This window comes from Oryza sativa, chromosome 6, assembly GCF_034140825.1.
Source record: "Oryza sativa Japonica Group chromosome 6, ASM3414082v1".
Lineage (NCBI taxonomy): Eukaryota > Viridiplantae > Streptophyta > Magnoliopsida > Poales > Poaceae > Oryza > Oryza sativa.
The window spans coordinates 677,501-693,599 of record NC_089040.1 but is presented as its reverse complement, the minus strand read 5'-3'; the positions used below and the strand labels follow the sequence as shown (position 1 = coordinate 693,599).

The window sequence follows — 16,099 nt, the reverse complement described above, 5'->3', positions numbered from 1 at the left end:
TGTCATCTGCTGCCCTCATCACTGACGTACACCTCGGCCGAATCCAACGGGGGAGGGGGCCTAGACCTCTAGATCTATTGTTGACGACCCGCTCTGTCGCCGCCTATGCCTGTCAACATATCGATTCTCTATAGCTAGGAAGAAGGTGAAAATGACGAGCATGAGAGGGAAAGGCCGTAGAAGGGAGCGGAGGAGAAAGAGGAGGTCGAGGAAGAGGAGAGGATGACATGTGGTGGTGATGGGCTCGTCATTAAGTATGCCGTCATCTGAATAGGATCCCGTTCTATAGGCTTTATGTAATCTTAGTCATATGAAAAGCATATCTCTTTTGCTAAAGGGGAAAAAGGAGGCTAGCTAGCTATTTGGATCGTCAACCAACTAATTTCTTCACAACTATTACATCCATAAAACAAATTTTCTGGCTATATCTGTGAACATATACTTGTCTATGTTTATAGAAAAAGGATATCGTCTTGTAGAACGAAAACAATATCATTTAGACTACCATGCAATTTGTGTAAGATGCAAACCTAAATCACCCCCTCCCCCACCCACACACCCTCGTCATGTTATTCCAACACACACACACAAGATACAACTACTCTCCTTCTCATTGTTTTCCGATGCACGATACTACCCCTCGACCTCATTGGCACCGGTGCAAGGCACACATGCACTATCTCTTACACATCGCATCATTGCCCATCTTAATCAACTTTAGCTATCAGGTTCCACTAGCGCTGACTCTCCGGCCTCCATCTCTAGTGGCTCATGCAGTCGAATATGCTACAGCTGCCCCTCCCCTGCCCGTAATCACATGCATGGTCTCCAATGGCCTCGCAGCTAAGTGGCATATCTTCGCCTCGCCGTCCCCACCCATAGCCGATCCTGTGCCACTCAGGTCTTCCCTTTAAACTCACATTTGCCACTCCTATATCAATCTTGAATTATAATCGATCCAGCAAAATTTACCGGTATTTAGATCCATATCGTCGTAGTAGAGGACACCGCGAATGGTTAGTTCCTACGTCCACCGCCCCATTCTCCTTCTCTCTCGTACGGCTAGAGGTTGAAGACGAACAACAGCCAGGGAGCAAATGGCCTGGCTGAGATTTATTTATTTTGGTCACCTGATCAATAGCATATACTAGCTGGGAGAAAAAGAAAAAGAAAGAGAGAGAGAGAGAGTGAGAAAAGGACGACAGTGGCAAATACAATGAACAGATCGGCCAGCTGCAATGCAATTGAGATGGAAGGCAAGCAGAGCACATGGAGGAGATAGCATAGCATAGCAGCAGAGACGAGAGGAGACGACAACCACACCTGACCTACCACCTCACTGCCCCCGGCATGCGCACGCACTTGACAACAACGTCTGCCTCCTCCCTGTCTCCCCTCTCCTCTCTCTCTCTCTCTACCTGCACTGCATCCACTCGATCTCTTCAACAATCCATACCTGTCCTCCTACCATCATCTATTCATCTGCATATGCAGTAATGCAGTATACCAAAAAAAAAAACTCTCAACTATAATATACTAATATAATCTCAATGAGCTAGCTAGCTAGCTTGGCCTGCTGCCTGCTTACTGTACATCTCTGTCATCATCCTGGCTGCAACGTACGTACCCCCATCACCTGTTTGTTTGCAGCTGCTCTCTTGTCCTTCTTCTTCGCTATTATGCTTTCTTTTCCTTTTTAAAGGGCAGAGGAGAGGAGTTGCAGTGTGGTGTGTGGCATGTCACTCACTCACTCACTCAACAACTTCTTCTTCTTCTTCTTCTTCTTCTTCTTCTTCTTCTTCTTCTTCTTCTTCTTCTTCTTCTTCTTCATTCTCAGCTGGAGTAGCTAGCTAACCGCTGATTCCCTAGCTTAATTAGCTACTGACTATACTTATAGTTAGCTCTCTCTCCTGATCTCTCTCTTCACAATTAAGCAGCTACAAAGAATATAATGGGGTTCCCGGTGGGTGGCTACTCCGGCGTGCCACGGCTGCTGCTCCACCTCCTCTTCCTCCTCACCCACCTCCGCCGCCTCTCCTCCTGCCTGCTCCGCCTCGCCGGCGCCGACATCGACGACTCCCCAACCGCCGTCGACGCCGAATATGACGGCAGCTACAGCTACAGCTCCCAGTCGTCCCAGCTGCTGGAGCTGGACGACCACTCCCCGGCGCTGCGCTTCGACGCGCTCTCATCATCCCTGCAGCCGCCGCTCCACGTCGCCACCTGCGCCGTCTGCCTCCGCGACTTCCACAAGTCCGCCCAGGTGCGCCGCGCCCACCGCTGCCGCCACGTCTTCCACCGCGCCTGCCTCGACGCCTGGGCCCACCACGGCCACCGCACCTGCCCTCTCTGCCGCTCGCCGCTGCTGCCCTCGTCGGCGCCGCCCGTTCTCCTGCCCCTTCCACTCCCTGCCTCCTAGCCCCAGGGTCCTTTCTGCATAATTATACTCGCATCGCAAACCGTCTCCAAGAGAAAAACAAAAAAGAGCAAAAAAGGTCAGGGTCTATTTTGCAAAAGTCCCAGCCTACGAAGAAGAAGAAGAAGAAGAAGAAGAAGAAGAGAAGAAGGGTGTCTCTCTTCCGAATTTTGTGCTTCCTGTTGGGTTTTTCCGGAAGAAAAGCTCAACCCGCATTTGGCAAGGCAAAGCACACTGCGGATTTCAGATCAGATGGTGTACGTATGTGTTCTTTTAAGGGAATTCAAAAGGGTTGAATTCGAAAAGTTTGGAATTGGTTTTGTGGTTTTGGTTTGGCTCCATCTATTATTATTTCTCAGGCTGCCTTTCCTCTCCAAACTGCTTTCAGAAGCTCTGCATGAGTGCTGTACCGTGGAAAAGAAAGATGGAAATTTGACATAAAAAAATGATAGACAAGATTAGATTAGTGCAAGTAATTACATAGAGGAATTTTTTTATACTAGCTCCTATATGTATATGTAATGTACCATGAGCAGATTCACAATAAGAATCTTGCACATGTCGGTATTTCTAGTCTGTTGGGGGTGGGGATATCCCTGTCTGACTAGTACTACCTTAATAAATTGCTTTTTTTTTTTTGCTGTTGGAATGGATTACTTGGAAGCTGTTTAAAGTTTTGAGACTGTTTTGGGATGGCAATACAAACTCCGGGCTGCGCACCAATTTTGCCAAATGCTCGATTACTCCGATCCGCTGTTCGGATGAGGACCTGGAGCTGGTCCACTCTTGCTTCCCCTGCTCGATTTCTGATTTTCCTTGCACCTACCTCGGCATTCCGCTGTCCGTTTGCAAGTTGCCGAAGGCGGCTCTTCAGCCACTGGTGAACAGGGTCGTGCATCGTCTACTACCTTGGAAGGGGCGTCTCACCACTCTTGCTGGTCGCTCCGTGCTAGTCCAGTCTGTTCTCTCCTCCATTCCAGTCCATGTGTCTATGGCAATCGGCCTTCCTGCCTGGGTTGTTAAGGCCATTGACAAGAAGCGACGCGCCTTCTTGTGGACGGGTACAGATTCGGTTCATGGGGGACAGTGCCGAGTGTCCTGGACGAATGTCTGTCGTCCTAAGGCCTTAGGTGGGTTAGAAATTCCTAACCTTAGGTTGGCAGGGTTCACCTTGCGCGTTCGCTAGCTTTGGCTTCAGCGTTCCGGTCATCCCTAATGGGATGGCTTGAAGGCCCTAGTCGAGCAGTCTGTCTCTGACATGTTCGAGGCGTCCACCTTCTTCGTGCCGGGGGATGGTGAATCTATGCTCTTCTGGACTGACCATTGGATTGATGGAGGCCGCTCAGTGGCCTCCTTGGCTCCTGACCTCCTCTTTGCTGTGCCACAGCGCCTCCGTTCGCGCACGGTTGCTTCTGGCCTGGCGAACAACTCTTGGGTTTCGGACATCCACGGGGCCCTCACTGTCCCTGTCATCTCCCAGTTTCTTCTTATCTGGGATGCTGCGCTTCGAATTCAGCTCTCGCCGGGTGTCAGAGACCGTCTTGTTTGGCGTTGGACGAGCGACCAGCTCTACTATGCGCGTTCAGCGTACCAGGCCTTCTTTTTTGGCCAGCACTCCTTTGCCTGTGCTGATCTTCTCTGGCACGCGAAGGGCCCTGCTAAATGAAAGTTCTTCCTCTGGTTTGCATTTCAGCGGCGCTGCTGGACGGCCGACCTCCTCCTAAAGCGCGGCTTGGATAGTCATTCGGCCTGCCCTTTCTGCGGTCAAGAGCTTGAGACTGCGAACCACATCCTCCTCGATTGCGTGTTCGCTCGGCAAGTTTGGCTCCGTGTGCTGTCGCCTCTTGGTTGGACTGCCCTCTCTCCTCCCCGGGGTAGCTGTCTCCAAGATTGGTGGCCTTCTTCTAGGGTTTGCTTGCCGGGGCATCTCCGGGCCAGTTTCGATTCTATGGTCCTCCTAGTCTCTTGGCAACTGTGGAAAGAGCGGAACTCCAGAGTTTTCGACTCTGCATTGTCATCGGTCTCGGAGGTCCTTGAGTCCATCCTCTCTGAGGGCCACCTTTGGTCTTTAGCTGGTATCGCTAATTTTGGGGTTCTCCTGGGAAGGTAGTGGCTCTGCCCCCTCCCAGCTATTTGGAGTTGTGTGTGGCCGTGACAGTAGTATTTCGTCTCTTCTTTATTTTATCTTTTTTTCTCCCCTTTCTTGGCATAAGTCGGTCTGACTGATTGCGTCGTGTAACAAACATTCTATTCTTCTAATATATTGACGTGCAATCCTTTTGCGCGTTCGAGAAAAATGAGGTGTTTATAGGTTGTAATTCTTGTGCATATACAAATAGCAGTATTTCTGAAGATTTACTGTATGCATATACAACAGGTAGCTATTGAATATGTACACCACAGATAGAGGAATTATAGAGTCGTTCGCAGATCAGAATTCAGATATTGGAGAAAGGAACTACTACTACTAGGTAGCACTGATGATGGGCAGGCTGAATTGATGTTGTCAGGGATAAATGGGCCCAAGTTGATGTAGAAGAGAAAGGCAAGGCCCACTTGGTTACGAGGGCCTTTGGGCTGAGGCAGAGGGATGTATGGACTAGTCGTTCGTCGTCTTCTCCGTTGAATTATTAATTAAGGGGAGTATATAATTCGCCTTTATAACTAACGGAAGAAGAAGGAAAGAAAAAGAGAAAAACCAACAAGATGACAATCCTATCATACGATGACGATGTATCCAGCTTTGTTGGTACGCGCAGCACGTAGCCCTCACCTCGCCCTGCAGTCTAGTAGTATATTCCCATTCCCATTCCCATTGAGTTAGATAGGTAGAGTATAGGATAATGCGAGAGAGCTAGCATATGCCTACCATCCATGATATATCCATCCAAAAACACAAATTTGGATTGGATTGCCCCCCTCTTAATTAATCTACATGTGGCATGCAGCAAGCGGTTTTAACCCAGATTTAATTACTAGTAGCATGCTGTTTGTCAACAATATAATCATTTCTTAATTTACATTACCTTTGGTTTCGCATCAAACACTACATGGCAATCCAAATGAACGATCAACATAGCTGCTTCGTCTTTGTAGCCCTGTGATAATTAAGGAGGCCAGCGATCGATCGATCGAGCCAAATTCCTAGCTAGCTTGGTTTTAATTCATTCTACCCTATCCTATCGATAATTAATACTCCTATTCGTCTGTCTATATATGGCAGCTGCTGCGACGAGGTGCTCGCCGGCGGCGGCGCCACCGCGCCCCGTCCGAATTCCAAGAGTGCGCGTCCGCTGCTGCGAGGACACGCTCGGCGTCCCGCGCAGCCGCCGGCCCACCCACGACACCGAGCTCGCGCAGTCGCAGCGCTTCCCGGAGCTCGTCACGCCCTACGGCGCCGCCAGCTACCTTCCCCACCAGCAGCGCTACCCTCCTCCCCCACGCCCGCGCCGCATCGTCCTCGTCCGCCACGGCGAGAGCGAGGGCAACGTCGACGAGGCCGCCTACACGCGCGTCCCGGACCCGCGCATCGGCCTCACGCCGCAGGGCTGGCGCGACGCCGAGGACTGCGGCCGCCGCCTCCGCCACCTCCTCAGCACCGGCGGCGGCGACGACTGGAAGGTCTACTTCTACGTGTCCCCCTACCGGCGAACGCTGGAGACGCTGCGCGGACTGGGGCGCGCGTTCGAGGCCCGGCGCATCGCCGGCGTCCGGGAGGAGCCGCGGCTGCGGGAGCAGGACTTCGGCAACTTCCAGGACAGGGACAAGATGCGGGTGGAGAAGGAGATCCGGCGGCGGTACGGCCGCTTCTTCTACCGCTTCCCCAACGGCGAGTCGGCGGCGGACGTGTACGACCGCATCACCGGCTTCCGCGAGACGCTGCGCGCCGACATCGACATCGGGAGGTTCCAGCCGCCCGGGGAGCGCAACCCGGACATGAACGTCGTGCTCGTCTCCCATGGCCTCACCCTCCGCGTCTTCCTCATGCGCTGGTACAAGTGGACGGTGTCGCAGTTCGAGGGCCTCGCCAACCTCTCCAATGGCGGCGCGCTCGTCATGCAGACCGGCGCCGGCGGGAGGTACAGCCTGCTGGTGCACCACTCCGTGGACGAGCTCCGGGAGTTCGGCCTCACCGACGACATGATCGAGGACCAGAAGTGGCAGATGACGGCGAGGCCCGGCGAGCTCAACTACAACTTCATCACCAACGGCCCTTCCTTCTTCACCCACTTCACCCATCATCACCACGACAAACACAAAGCCGCCATTGACGACGGCACTGGAGGATCAGCAACCGCACCTTCTTGATCACCCTACCTTTAATTGTTTGGTTAATTAATTACTACTCCTTCCGTTTCACAATGTAAGTCATTATAGCATTTTCCACATTTATATTGATTCATTAACATCAATATGAATGTGGGAAATGCTAGAATGACTTACATTGTAAAACGAAGTAAGTACTCCTGTACATACCACTGCTACTTAATTAGAGTGATTTTATGGTTCTCAAGAACGTAACAGGAGATGCCATATTTTTCGGTGTAAACTTTGATACCTCTCACTATGCTTTGATTGACTATACACATATTTCTGTACTCTGCTTAGCTTCTCTGTGTCTGAATGCAAGCTTCATCTAATCATCCATGCACTGAAATGATGAGCTACTCAGCTCAGTTAAGTTAGATGAAAGAAAACAATTAATTTAGCTGTTCCATATATACGATGTGAATGCCATGCAGGTTTTGTGTGTAGTTGGTAGCACCAATATCAGCTTAATTAGCAATTCAGAACAATTGCAGTGACAATGCAAGGAACAGGGGCACTCTGCTTTTTCCTGATGGAGAAAAATAAAACTGGGCTTTTCAGGCCAGCCTATGAATCACACTGTTGGGCTTGGATAGATGAAGCCGTGAAGGCCTAAGGGCAACCGCAATAGTTATCTATAGGCTCTCTACTAGAGATCCATGTCAGCATATTTTCCTACCTGAAAGAGAATAAATGAAGAGAGAGAGAGCAAAACTATCTACTAACCGGGAGATAGTGTATAAAGAAAAACGAGGCAATGGATTAGAGAGCTATAGATACCCATGTAGACATACCATTGAAGTGGTTTACTATTAATCTAGTCTATTGCTGAGATGTACATGTTTTATAGATAACACCTTACTTTACCATTGCGGGTGCTCTAAGTAACTAACTTGTCATGGGCCCAGATGGGATTGCAAGGGTGGGTTCCACATCACTGCATGCTAAGCTAGCTAGGCCAGAACAGAAGTGGTGGGCTGATTTTTACAAAAGAAATCCCCAAATAATGTAACGAAATGTTTGGTCATAAAAGAACAATAATGTAATATTTAATTACCTACATCTCCTTAATTAAATTAAACTTTTGAGCGCAATAATCTCCTTTAACAATCAAATAAATTAGCTGCATGCTAAGCTGGAGCCTGCCTTAGCTAGCTCCTGCAAAATCATGCAGCAACTGAGACTCCATGAGGTTCCTGTAAGGGAGCACGTCATCTTCTTCTTCCTCCGCCGCCTCCACCATGAATGACTGCTGCTGCTGGTGCTGGTGCTGGTGCTGCTGATGCTGATGCATCATCGACGCCGCAAATGGCTGCTGCTGCTGCTGGAGCCCTAGAGTAAGCGACACGGCGCCGCCATGACCATGATGCAATCCTGCTGCTGAAGAATAGCTATGGCCGCCCAACAGCTGGTGGCTGCTGTCATGGTGATGATCGATGGATGTTGATGCTGCTGCAGGGATCATCAACGAGGAGGAGTTACGGTTTCCGCTGCTGCGAAGGTGGAGATGGTAGCTGCTTTGTTGTACTAAGCTGGCTTCTGCTGTCGTTGCCGTGTAATTCTTCTTGGGATCATCTCGATGCTGCTGTTTGTTGCCGGCTGCGCTAGGGTTTAATTTGTTGTTGCCATCAGATGATTCCGGCTTCGTTTCTTCCTTGTACATGTCTTCTATCATAGGCTTCCATAGCCTCACCCTTGCATTGATGAACCAATTCGAAACCTACGTACACAAACCAATTGATCGAGTATATATCTCTTTGCAAAAGTGCAGTAACAAATTGGGTACTCAATGAATTTGAAATTAAGTAGGAGTACCTGGCTTCTTGACAAGCCTGTTTGGCGCGCCAAAATGTGCTTGTCCACATCATTTGGATACCTTGGTGCGGTTGTAATTAATATGTGCAAAACAAAAAATCATCACAAAATATGGGATGATTAATTTGTAAATGGAGAGAAAAAAAATACTATATACATACGGGTGGAGGAAGTGCTCGAAGAGCCAGGCGCGGAGGACGGCGACGGCGCGCTCCGGCAGACCGCGCTGCGGGCGCCACGGGAAGCTGTCGACGGCGCCGGACTGCTGGAACGCCCTCTGCTGCCTCAGGCACTGGTCCAGCACCCGCAGCCGAGGCGTGTCGCCCTTGGTGGCACCGGGCGCCGCCGCCGCCACGCCGCCGGCGGCGTCCCTCTGGCTCTCCCCCATGGCGTTCCTCAGCGCGCGCACCTGCCCCACCAGCGCGTCCCTCAGGCACCGGAAGTGCCGCGACATGGCTCGCATCGCCAGCTTCGTGTACACCTGCGCCGCGCCGCCGCCGGCCACCGCCTCGAACGACACCTCCACCGCCCTCATCTGCTCACGGTATCGCCGGTAACGTCTGTCCACCTTCCATTCCATCATCCATCCATATGTATCCATCGTCACATTCAAGAGATTGTCATCAGTTACAACTTAAACAAATACTCCCTCCGTTTCAAAATGTTTGACACCGTTGACTTTTTAGCATATGTTTGACCGTTCGTCTTATTAAAAAAATTTGTAAAATATGTAAAACTATATGTGTACATGAAAGTATATTTAACAATGAATCAAATGATATGAAAAGAATAAATAATTACTTAAATTTTTTGAATAAGACGAATGATCAAACACGTACTAAAAAGTCAACGGTGTCAAACATTTTAAAACGGATGGAGTATTATACTACCATGGATCCTCTAATTAACTTGCTACCCTCTGATTTTGAGTGGCTGACCATATGTCAGCGACCCATGTCAGAGGAGTTTATTTTCAATGTTATATATATGTCACTCTACAAACATATAAAATTAAATTTAATCTTCACATTCCACACAAAAAAATATGCTTATGATTAGTGTTAGATATATTCATGAACAAATTTGTTTATTTTGTTTCTAGCTCATTTGTGTGGATTGAATTTGTGAGTTTCTTTTTTTTTTTTGCACGACGATGGATACTTACTTTATCAATGTTACAATTTTTAGGTCTTTTTACAACTGTTTGATTGATATTTAAGAAGTTGTAAAATCCATTTATGCACATATATATTTACAAGTTCATGCATTCTATCTTATGTTAATTATTAATAATTTGAGTAATTTGTGTGTTGTTTTCTTTTTTTTTTTAACTTACAAAATGTTTGCGAAAGCCTGTGTAGCGCCCGTTCCGCCGTGGCGCCTAGCGGGAAAACTATCTCTTAAAAACCCTTTTTGCGAAATCTGTTTCTTTGCTTGTTGTCTAGTGTCCGTGCCTTCTCATATCTCAAATCCCCGATCTATCGTCGAGTTCAATCCCGAATCCAAATCCTTCCCAAATCAATCCCTTCGCAAAAGTCTATTTTGCCTCCCTCGGGTTCGATGGGCCGAATCCCTCTTGGCCCATCTTCCCCCTCCCTCCCCGGCTCTCTCTCTCTCTCCCTCTCTCTCTCTCTCCGCTCTGCCCGCGCACCGCGCGCGCGTGCGAGGCGCCGAGCCGAGCCCTCCGACTCGGCCCCCGCGTGCCGTTGTTCGCGTGCACGCGCCCGCGTGGTCGTCGCCCGTGCCGCGCCTGCGCCGTCCGCGCCGCCTGGCCCCACTGCCCTCGCTCGTTGCCGCCGCTCGCCATGTGCTCGCCGCCGTCGCCGCCCGAGCTCGGAAGCGCCTCTCGTCGCCGGCCTCCCTCGATGCGTTTCCTCCTAATCCGACGCTAGGGACAGATTCCCGTAGCCGCGTAGATGCTCTCGCCGCCGGGAATCGGCCCCTCGTGACCTTGTCGCCGTTTCCCCCTTCTTCCGCCGCCGGTTGCCGCCGCCGCAATCCGCCGCCGTCGAGCATCCCCCGGCAAATCCGAGCCGTTGGCTCGACTCCCCTCGTCCCGCGCAACTTCCCGGTGTGCTCGCTTTCGCCTAGATCGCCGTGTTTCGCTCCGCCGCTCGCCACCGCCGTCCGCCGTCCGTTCCGGCCGGCGTCTTCTTCAACCTCCCGTCGGCCCGCGTGGCTGCCACGTAGGCGCCACGTCGGCGCCAGCTCGGCCAAGACTGGGTCGAGCCGACCCCGGTCAGCCGCTCCCTCCGGCCCCGCTCGCGGGCGCAGTCCACCGCAAGCCGTGAGGCTGCGCGTGGGCCCGCCGCATCCGCGTCCACCATGAACCGCGCGCATGCGCCGCGCCCCGCTCCACACCCTAGCGCCGCGCCGCGTGCTTCCTCCGCACGGTGAGCCGAGCTGCTGACAAGCGGGTCCCACCCAGGACCACGCGAGGTGAGCCCGGTCCACCGGCTCCCTCTCTCCTCCCCTCCCGCGCGCGCTCTGGGCCGCCTTTTGGGCCGGCCGGCCCATTTAGCTCGGCCGAGCCGCCCCTTTTCTCTCGGGCCGCGCCCTAGCCGCCCGAGGGAAGTTTAATTCCCCTCCCTCTTCCTTTTCTTTTTCCAAAAGGATTTAATTAAATCCTTTTCCTTTAGACCAAAAATCCAATAATCTTAGAAATTCAATATCTTCCCAACCGTAAGTCCGTTTGACTCCGTTCAACTTCCAAAATTCCTCAAATCTCGAGATCTATCTAATGGCACGCTTAGAGGTCATTAATAGGGCTTTATTTTCACCATTTGTTGAGTTGTCCCGTTTTGCGCGTAGTTTCGGAGCCCGAAGACCCGCAATGCGAGGATTTCGAGGATCAAGCTCAAGATCTCGAGCAAGGCAAGCCACCTTTGAACATCTTGAGCCTATATTTGAGCTTAATTATGTTGCTTGAAAAATATTATGCATTGATAGGATCGCACTTAATCTGTTTGTCCCGTCTGCAAGGCAGATTGGCGGACCTACCTAGTTTGTTGCATTTGATCCTTCCTTTGTTAATTGTTATACCATGTTCCCTTGTAACCACCCAGTTGCGCCTCGGAAATCGTGCACTCTGCACGAGTATCGACGGTCGCCTTCAAACTTAAAATCTGAAAAACAACTTGGGTAAAACTTGGGTTTTACAAAAGACTTGGAAAACCCGACACCTGGGTCGGTGCTTGCGAACTAAATAAATTTCCAAAACCGCGGACCGGGGAACGTACCGGGTGTACGGTTTCCCGCTCTTGCACTTAAGGACCGTTTCCTTAGAATTTCATCCGAACATAAGACAAGTACGACCACATGGGTGGAATGGGACACCCCTGGCTGAGTAACTAGCTTATCAGGGGAGCCTTGATGCCGAGAGACATGTGGATTCGCCGGGGTGGTGTCGGGGAGGACCCCTGGGCTTCCTGGCACAGTATGGTCTGGGACCTAACCTGTTGTTGGTCTGGGACCCCTCTCGTCGGCATATGGTAAACCTGTGTCGGCTTTGAAAATGCCTTGTCATGAAAGCTTGGAGGTCTCCCGACGTGGCTGATCCCCACAGGCTGGGTGATCCGGGTTAGTAATGTCGTGTGGGTAAAATGTACCCCCTCTGCAGAGGTTAACAAACTGTTCGAACAGCCGTGCCCACGGTCATGGGCGGATGTGAGGTGATTCCTAGCGTAGTTTTGTTTGACTACTCCTTGTGAAATTGCTGTTGTGAAAAGGGGATCGATGTTTGGAAAATCTGCAGCTGATGGGATCAGCTAGGCCCGGGTGGCCGTTTGAAAGTTGTTGGCCCGGGTGGCCGTTTGAAAGTTGTTGGCCGGGTGCCAATCTTGATCAATTCTAAAGACTGATACATTGCACATACTCCGACCAGACGAGACGCACTGTCTCATCCGTGTCGTTTGAGAAGCACTCACTTAGTTGTTTTCAGAAAAGAGTTCAAATAAAATCAATTGCAAAAACAACAGCCTTTCCTTGAAGCCTGCATTAAACACTTATTTCCCATGGCTTGCTGAGTACTCCCGTACTCACCCTTGCTCTATATAAATAATCCCCCCCAGTTGCTGAAGAAGATGAAGCGGATCCCGCTGACAAGGAGTTCTTCCAGGAGCAAGCCGGCTACGATGAGTTTTAGGGTTTCGGCCTAGTTCCCAAGTCGCGACTGTGTTGTTTGGTCCAAGTCTTGGCTTCCGCTTTCCTTTTTGTAATGCAGTTGTGAGCTCGGGATCTGTCCGCAGCCCAACATGACTGTACCTCTACTCTATAATAAAGAGACCTCTGTTGCTGTGATATTCTGTCTTCCTGTGATACCAGCACTGTTTCCTGGGACTGGTATCGATTAACAGGTTAATTTGGAGCGTCACGGGCTAGTTCCGGTCGGGACTAGTTCGGGGCGTGACAGCCTGTCATAGTACTTTTATTGATGTTTCCCTTAAAAAAAGATGGCCTTAAAAGGTGACATATAAATATAAATATATATGACCGAAAAAGGAGCTTGGGAAAGCATGAAGGACACACGTATATAATCCACATATTTAGTGATGGTGTGTACATGTATATATCACTAGCTCTCCCACTGTTGCCAATGTGACATGCATGTACTGATTGCATCCATGAATATATCAAAGCTTGGCGTGAGTAAGTACTCACCGCTTTCCACAAAACTAGCTACTTAACCATGTTGAGCTTGCTCAATTCACAGACGAAAACTAATTAACAAAGTTTTCTAGCTAAATAGTTGCCAGAAACAAATTAGTCAACGAACTGCATGAAAAAGTATGCTCTTTTCTTTTTAACTTATCTAGGTTTTTACTTCAACTTTAATACAATTAATTAATTGGGCAGTTCTCTCCTGTAGGTTTGTTTTTTTTAAAAAAAAAACTGTAATTATATGTGAAAGGACAGAGATCGATCGAGTGGTAGTTAATAAGCAATTGTCCCAAAACTATTTTGTATATACTTGCATAGAAAAGGTAAAAGTAGCCAGGACAGTGAAGGAGGATCGGAACAAGTGAAAATTTCGGTAAAAAAAGGAACGAGTGAAAATTAACATAAGTAGTAAAAGACTAAGGACAGCTAGCTAGCACTGTTAATTACTAGTAGAAGTACTGAAGTGAGAAAAGAAAAGGAAATAAAAAACTGAAAGATGCATGCGTGTGTGCGATTAGACTAGCTATTACCTTGATCTCAAAAAAGGAAAAAAATGAAAAAAAAAAGAAAGAAAGAAAGAGAAGAAGCTGTTAATTAATTACCTCTTCAACCATGGACAAGATCCTGGCCTTCCTCCTCTCGAGATCCAGGAGGTCCATGGAGCTCAGAGACAGGTTGCCCCACGAACCTGAACCCTCCACGTCGTCCCACTTTCCAATCTTGGGATTGGGATTGGGAGGTCTCTGCTGCTTGGCGCCATCCATGGCCTCAACGTCGAGGCTGCAGAACTCGGCGAGCAGCGCCTTCACAGGGCCCAGGTACTTGGACCCCCTCAGCTGGAACATTAATGGCTGCGCCGCCGCCAGCTGCTGATGGGCAACCAACGACGACGGCGGCGAGCCTGCTGCGCCGGCAGCGTTGTTGTAGAGGGAGAGGGAAACCTGCTGCTGCGACCACGGCGATGGCAATTGCAAACCCCCTCCTCCTCCTCGTAGGTGGTGGTGGTGGTGGTCGGCGGCGGCGGCGACGTCGTGGAGGGAGAGGAGGCCGGCGGCGTGGTCGAAGGAGGAGATGATGGCGCCGCTGGCGTTTGGGGGCGACGACATGTCCAAGAGGTGGTGGTGCTCATGATGATGATGATGGGCCGCCATCATCGATGCTCGCGCGCGTGTGTGCAAATTTGTTGTGTGCTTGTCGTCGTCGTCGTCTTCGTCTTCGTCTTCGTCGGTGCCTCACACTGATCTCTCTCTCTTCTTCTCTTCTCTCTCTCTATAAGGCTACAAATAATTAAACCATGGTACTACTACTGTATATAGCTCTAGTCTAGTATAGTATATATGTGAAAGTGATGAAATGTGTGCTAGCTAGTTTGATTGTCACTCAGAAAAGTCAGCTACAACACCTGCTTAATTGTTGCTAACTGATATAGCTACAACCTGCAGATGTCAAGATTTCATGCAACTAATTAATTATATGCATGTGCAAGTGCAAGCTAGCTAGCTAGTTAGACACATGCAACAACAAGAAATATTAAGCTAGCTAGATAGTACTGGATATACCTATACATGTTGGGTGCATGGGTGGCTAGGAATTAATTAATTAATATATATAGATTGGCAATATATATACATAATTAATTCAATTCTTGGTGTAGTAACTTTTTTTTTGTCTCTGCCCCTCCATGGAGTTGGACTGATTCTATATATATCTGCTTGCTTAAAAATATATGAGGCTATATATAAACTAATGTGACTAACTATATACATACATGTACGGTGTATAGTGTATTGAATATGGATGGATGGAAGATTATTGATATGCATCAACATCATATATCGATCTTCATGCGTGCATGCTCCCACCAACAAATTAAATTAAATCTATCTTTCTAGCTAGCTCTAGCTAGCTAGTTAGGTTGCATATACTGGTAGTACTAGGTTTGATAGATCTCCTCCTTCCTACCTCTGCAATGAAGAAATTAAACCCAGTTTTTCTTTATTTTCTTTTTCGATCAGCAGATTGCAGGTTTAGTTGTGCTAGCTTATTGCTCCTTTTGTGAGAGAGAGATGGAGAGTAAATATTCAGAAAAGTATGGGCTGACAGAAAGAAAATATATGGAGCAGTAGAGGTTGAAGTGGTCCTCTTCTCTTTCTCTCTCTCACACAAACAAATCTCCATCATTGATTTGGATTTTGGAGTAATTAAGGGGAGAAAGTGAAGGCAGCAAGAATATTTAAGAGATTAGTTGTGCTAGCTGCCACTCATAAACTTTAAGAGACACGTGAAATATATAAGGTTAATTAATTAAGTCCCTTTCTCTTTTTTCGGGTATCATCCATGGAATATATAAATTGTGTGGAATGCTATATTGAAACAAATCAGAAAGCACATATAAAGAGAAAATTTTATGATCCTTGAGAAAATACACTGAGGAAATTAAACGAGGAATTAAGTAATGCAATTTTCCAAGTTTAATTAAATTCGACCAACAGCTAACAAATAAAGCTAATGCTTGATCTATCTAGCTATTAATTGTACACATATCGATCTTCCACTGAATTTATTCGCTTTCTACATCCATCGTCTCTGAGTGGACCTGTTTTCTCTCCCAGCTGCTACTTGCCTCCGGTGGTCCAAAGCTTGGAATATGACACAAATTCCTCTTTTATGCTTGCATGATCGGTTTCTCTGGTTAATTATTGGTTCTCATTCCAATCAAATGGATATATATGCATGTACGGGCCACAAATTTACGAAGAACTATCTACACAAATTAAGGAAATAATGTCAAATTTTTGTGTATAGGTTATACCTCGATTTCGAGGCTACAGGAAACAGTACGTCCTGCAAATGTTGATATAGGATAGATATCATCAACACGAAATTAAACCAAGTACATTA

At 48.6% G+C, this 16,099-nt stretch overlaps 3 protein-coding genes across 3 annotated transcripts; 2 read left to right on the top strand and 1 right to left on the bottom strand.

Moving 5' to 3' along the window:
* Positions 1 to 1,411: 1,411 nt before the first annotated feature.
* LOC9271064 (brassinosteroid-responsive RING protein 1) lies at positions 1,412 to 3,055 on the top strand. The gene has a single exon (XM_015785394.3). It carries the CDS (start codon positions 1,952 to 1,954, stop codon positions 2,417 to 2,419), a length of 468 nt encoding a protein of 155 aa, XP_015640880.1. The 5' UTR covers positions 1,412 to 1,951; the 3' UTR covers positions 2,420 to 3,055.
* A 2,190-nt stretch (positions 3,056 to 5,245) lies between these two features.
* On the top strand, positions 5,246 to 7,014 carry LOC4339877 (phosphoglycerate mutase-like protein AT74H). The gene has a single exon (XM_015785393.3). The coding sequence runs from the start codon at positions 5,633 to 5,635 to the stop codon at positions 6,722 to 6,724; it is 1,092 nt and encodes a 363-aa protein (XP_015640879.1). The 5' UTR covers positions 5,246 to 5,632; the 3' UTR covers positions 6,725 to 7,014.
* A 691-nt stretch (positions 7,015 to 7,705) lies between these two features.
* LOC4339876 (homeobox protein BEL1 homolog) lies at positions 7,706 to 14,915 on the bottom strand. The gene is made up of 4 exons (XM_015785518.3): positions 13,801 to 14,915; positions 8,701 to 9,107; positions 8,540 to 8,600; positions 7,706 to 8,444 (listed from the first exon to the last, which is right to left on the bottom strand). The coding sequence occupies exons 1-4, from the start codon at positions 14,350 to 14,352 to the stop codon at positions 7,872 to 7,874; spliced, it is 1,593 nt and encodes a 530-aa protein (XP_015641004.1). The 5' UTR covers positions 14,353 to 14,915; the 3' UTR covers positions 7,706 to 7,871.
* Between the last annotated feature and the right edge of the window lie 1,184 nt (positions 14,916 to 16,099).

What these genes read in the sequence shown, in the direction of transcription:
- LOC4339877 (XM_015785393.3), top strand. Translation starts at nt 5,633, where the DNA reads ATGGCAGCTGCTGCGACGAGGTGCTCGCCGGCGGCGGCGCCACCGCGC.
- LOC4339876 (XM_015785518.3), bottom strand. Translation starts at nt 14,352, where the DNA reads ATGATGGCGGCCCATCATCATCATCATGAGCACCACCACCTCTTGGAC. An exon ending in TTCGAGCACTTCCTCCACCC is followed by an intron (nt 8,601 to 8,700) that starts GTATGTATATAG and finishes AACCGCACCAAG; the next exon opens with GTATCCAAATGATGTGGACA. An exon ending in CAGGCTTGTCAAGAAGCCAG is followed by an intron (nt 8,445 to 8,539) that starts GTACTCCTACTT and finishes TTGTGTACGTAG; the next exon opens with GTTTCGAATTGGTTCATCAA.
- LOC9271064 (XM_015785394.3), top strand. Translation starts at nt 1,952, where the DNA reads ATGGGGTTCCCGGTGGGTGGCTACTCCGGCGTGCCACGGCTGCTGCTC.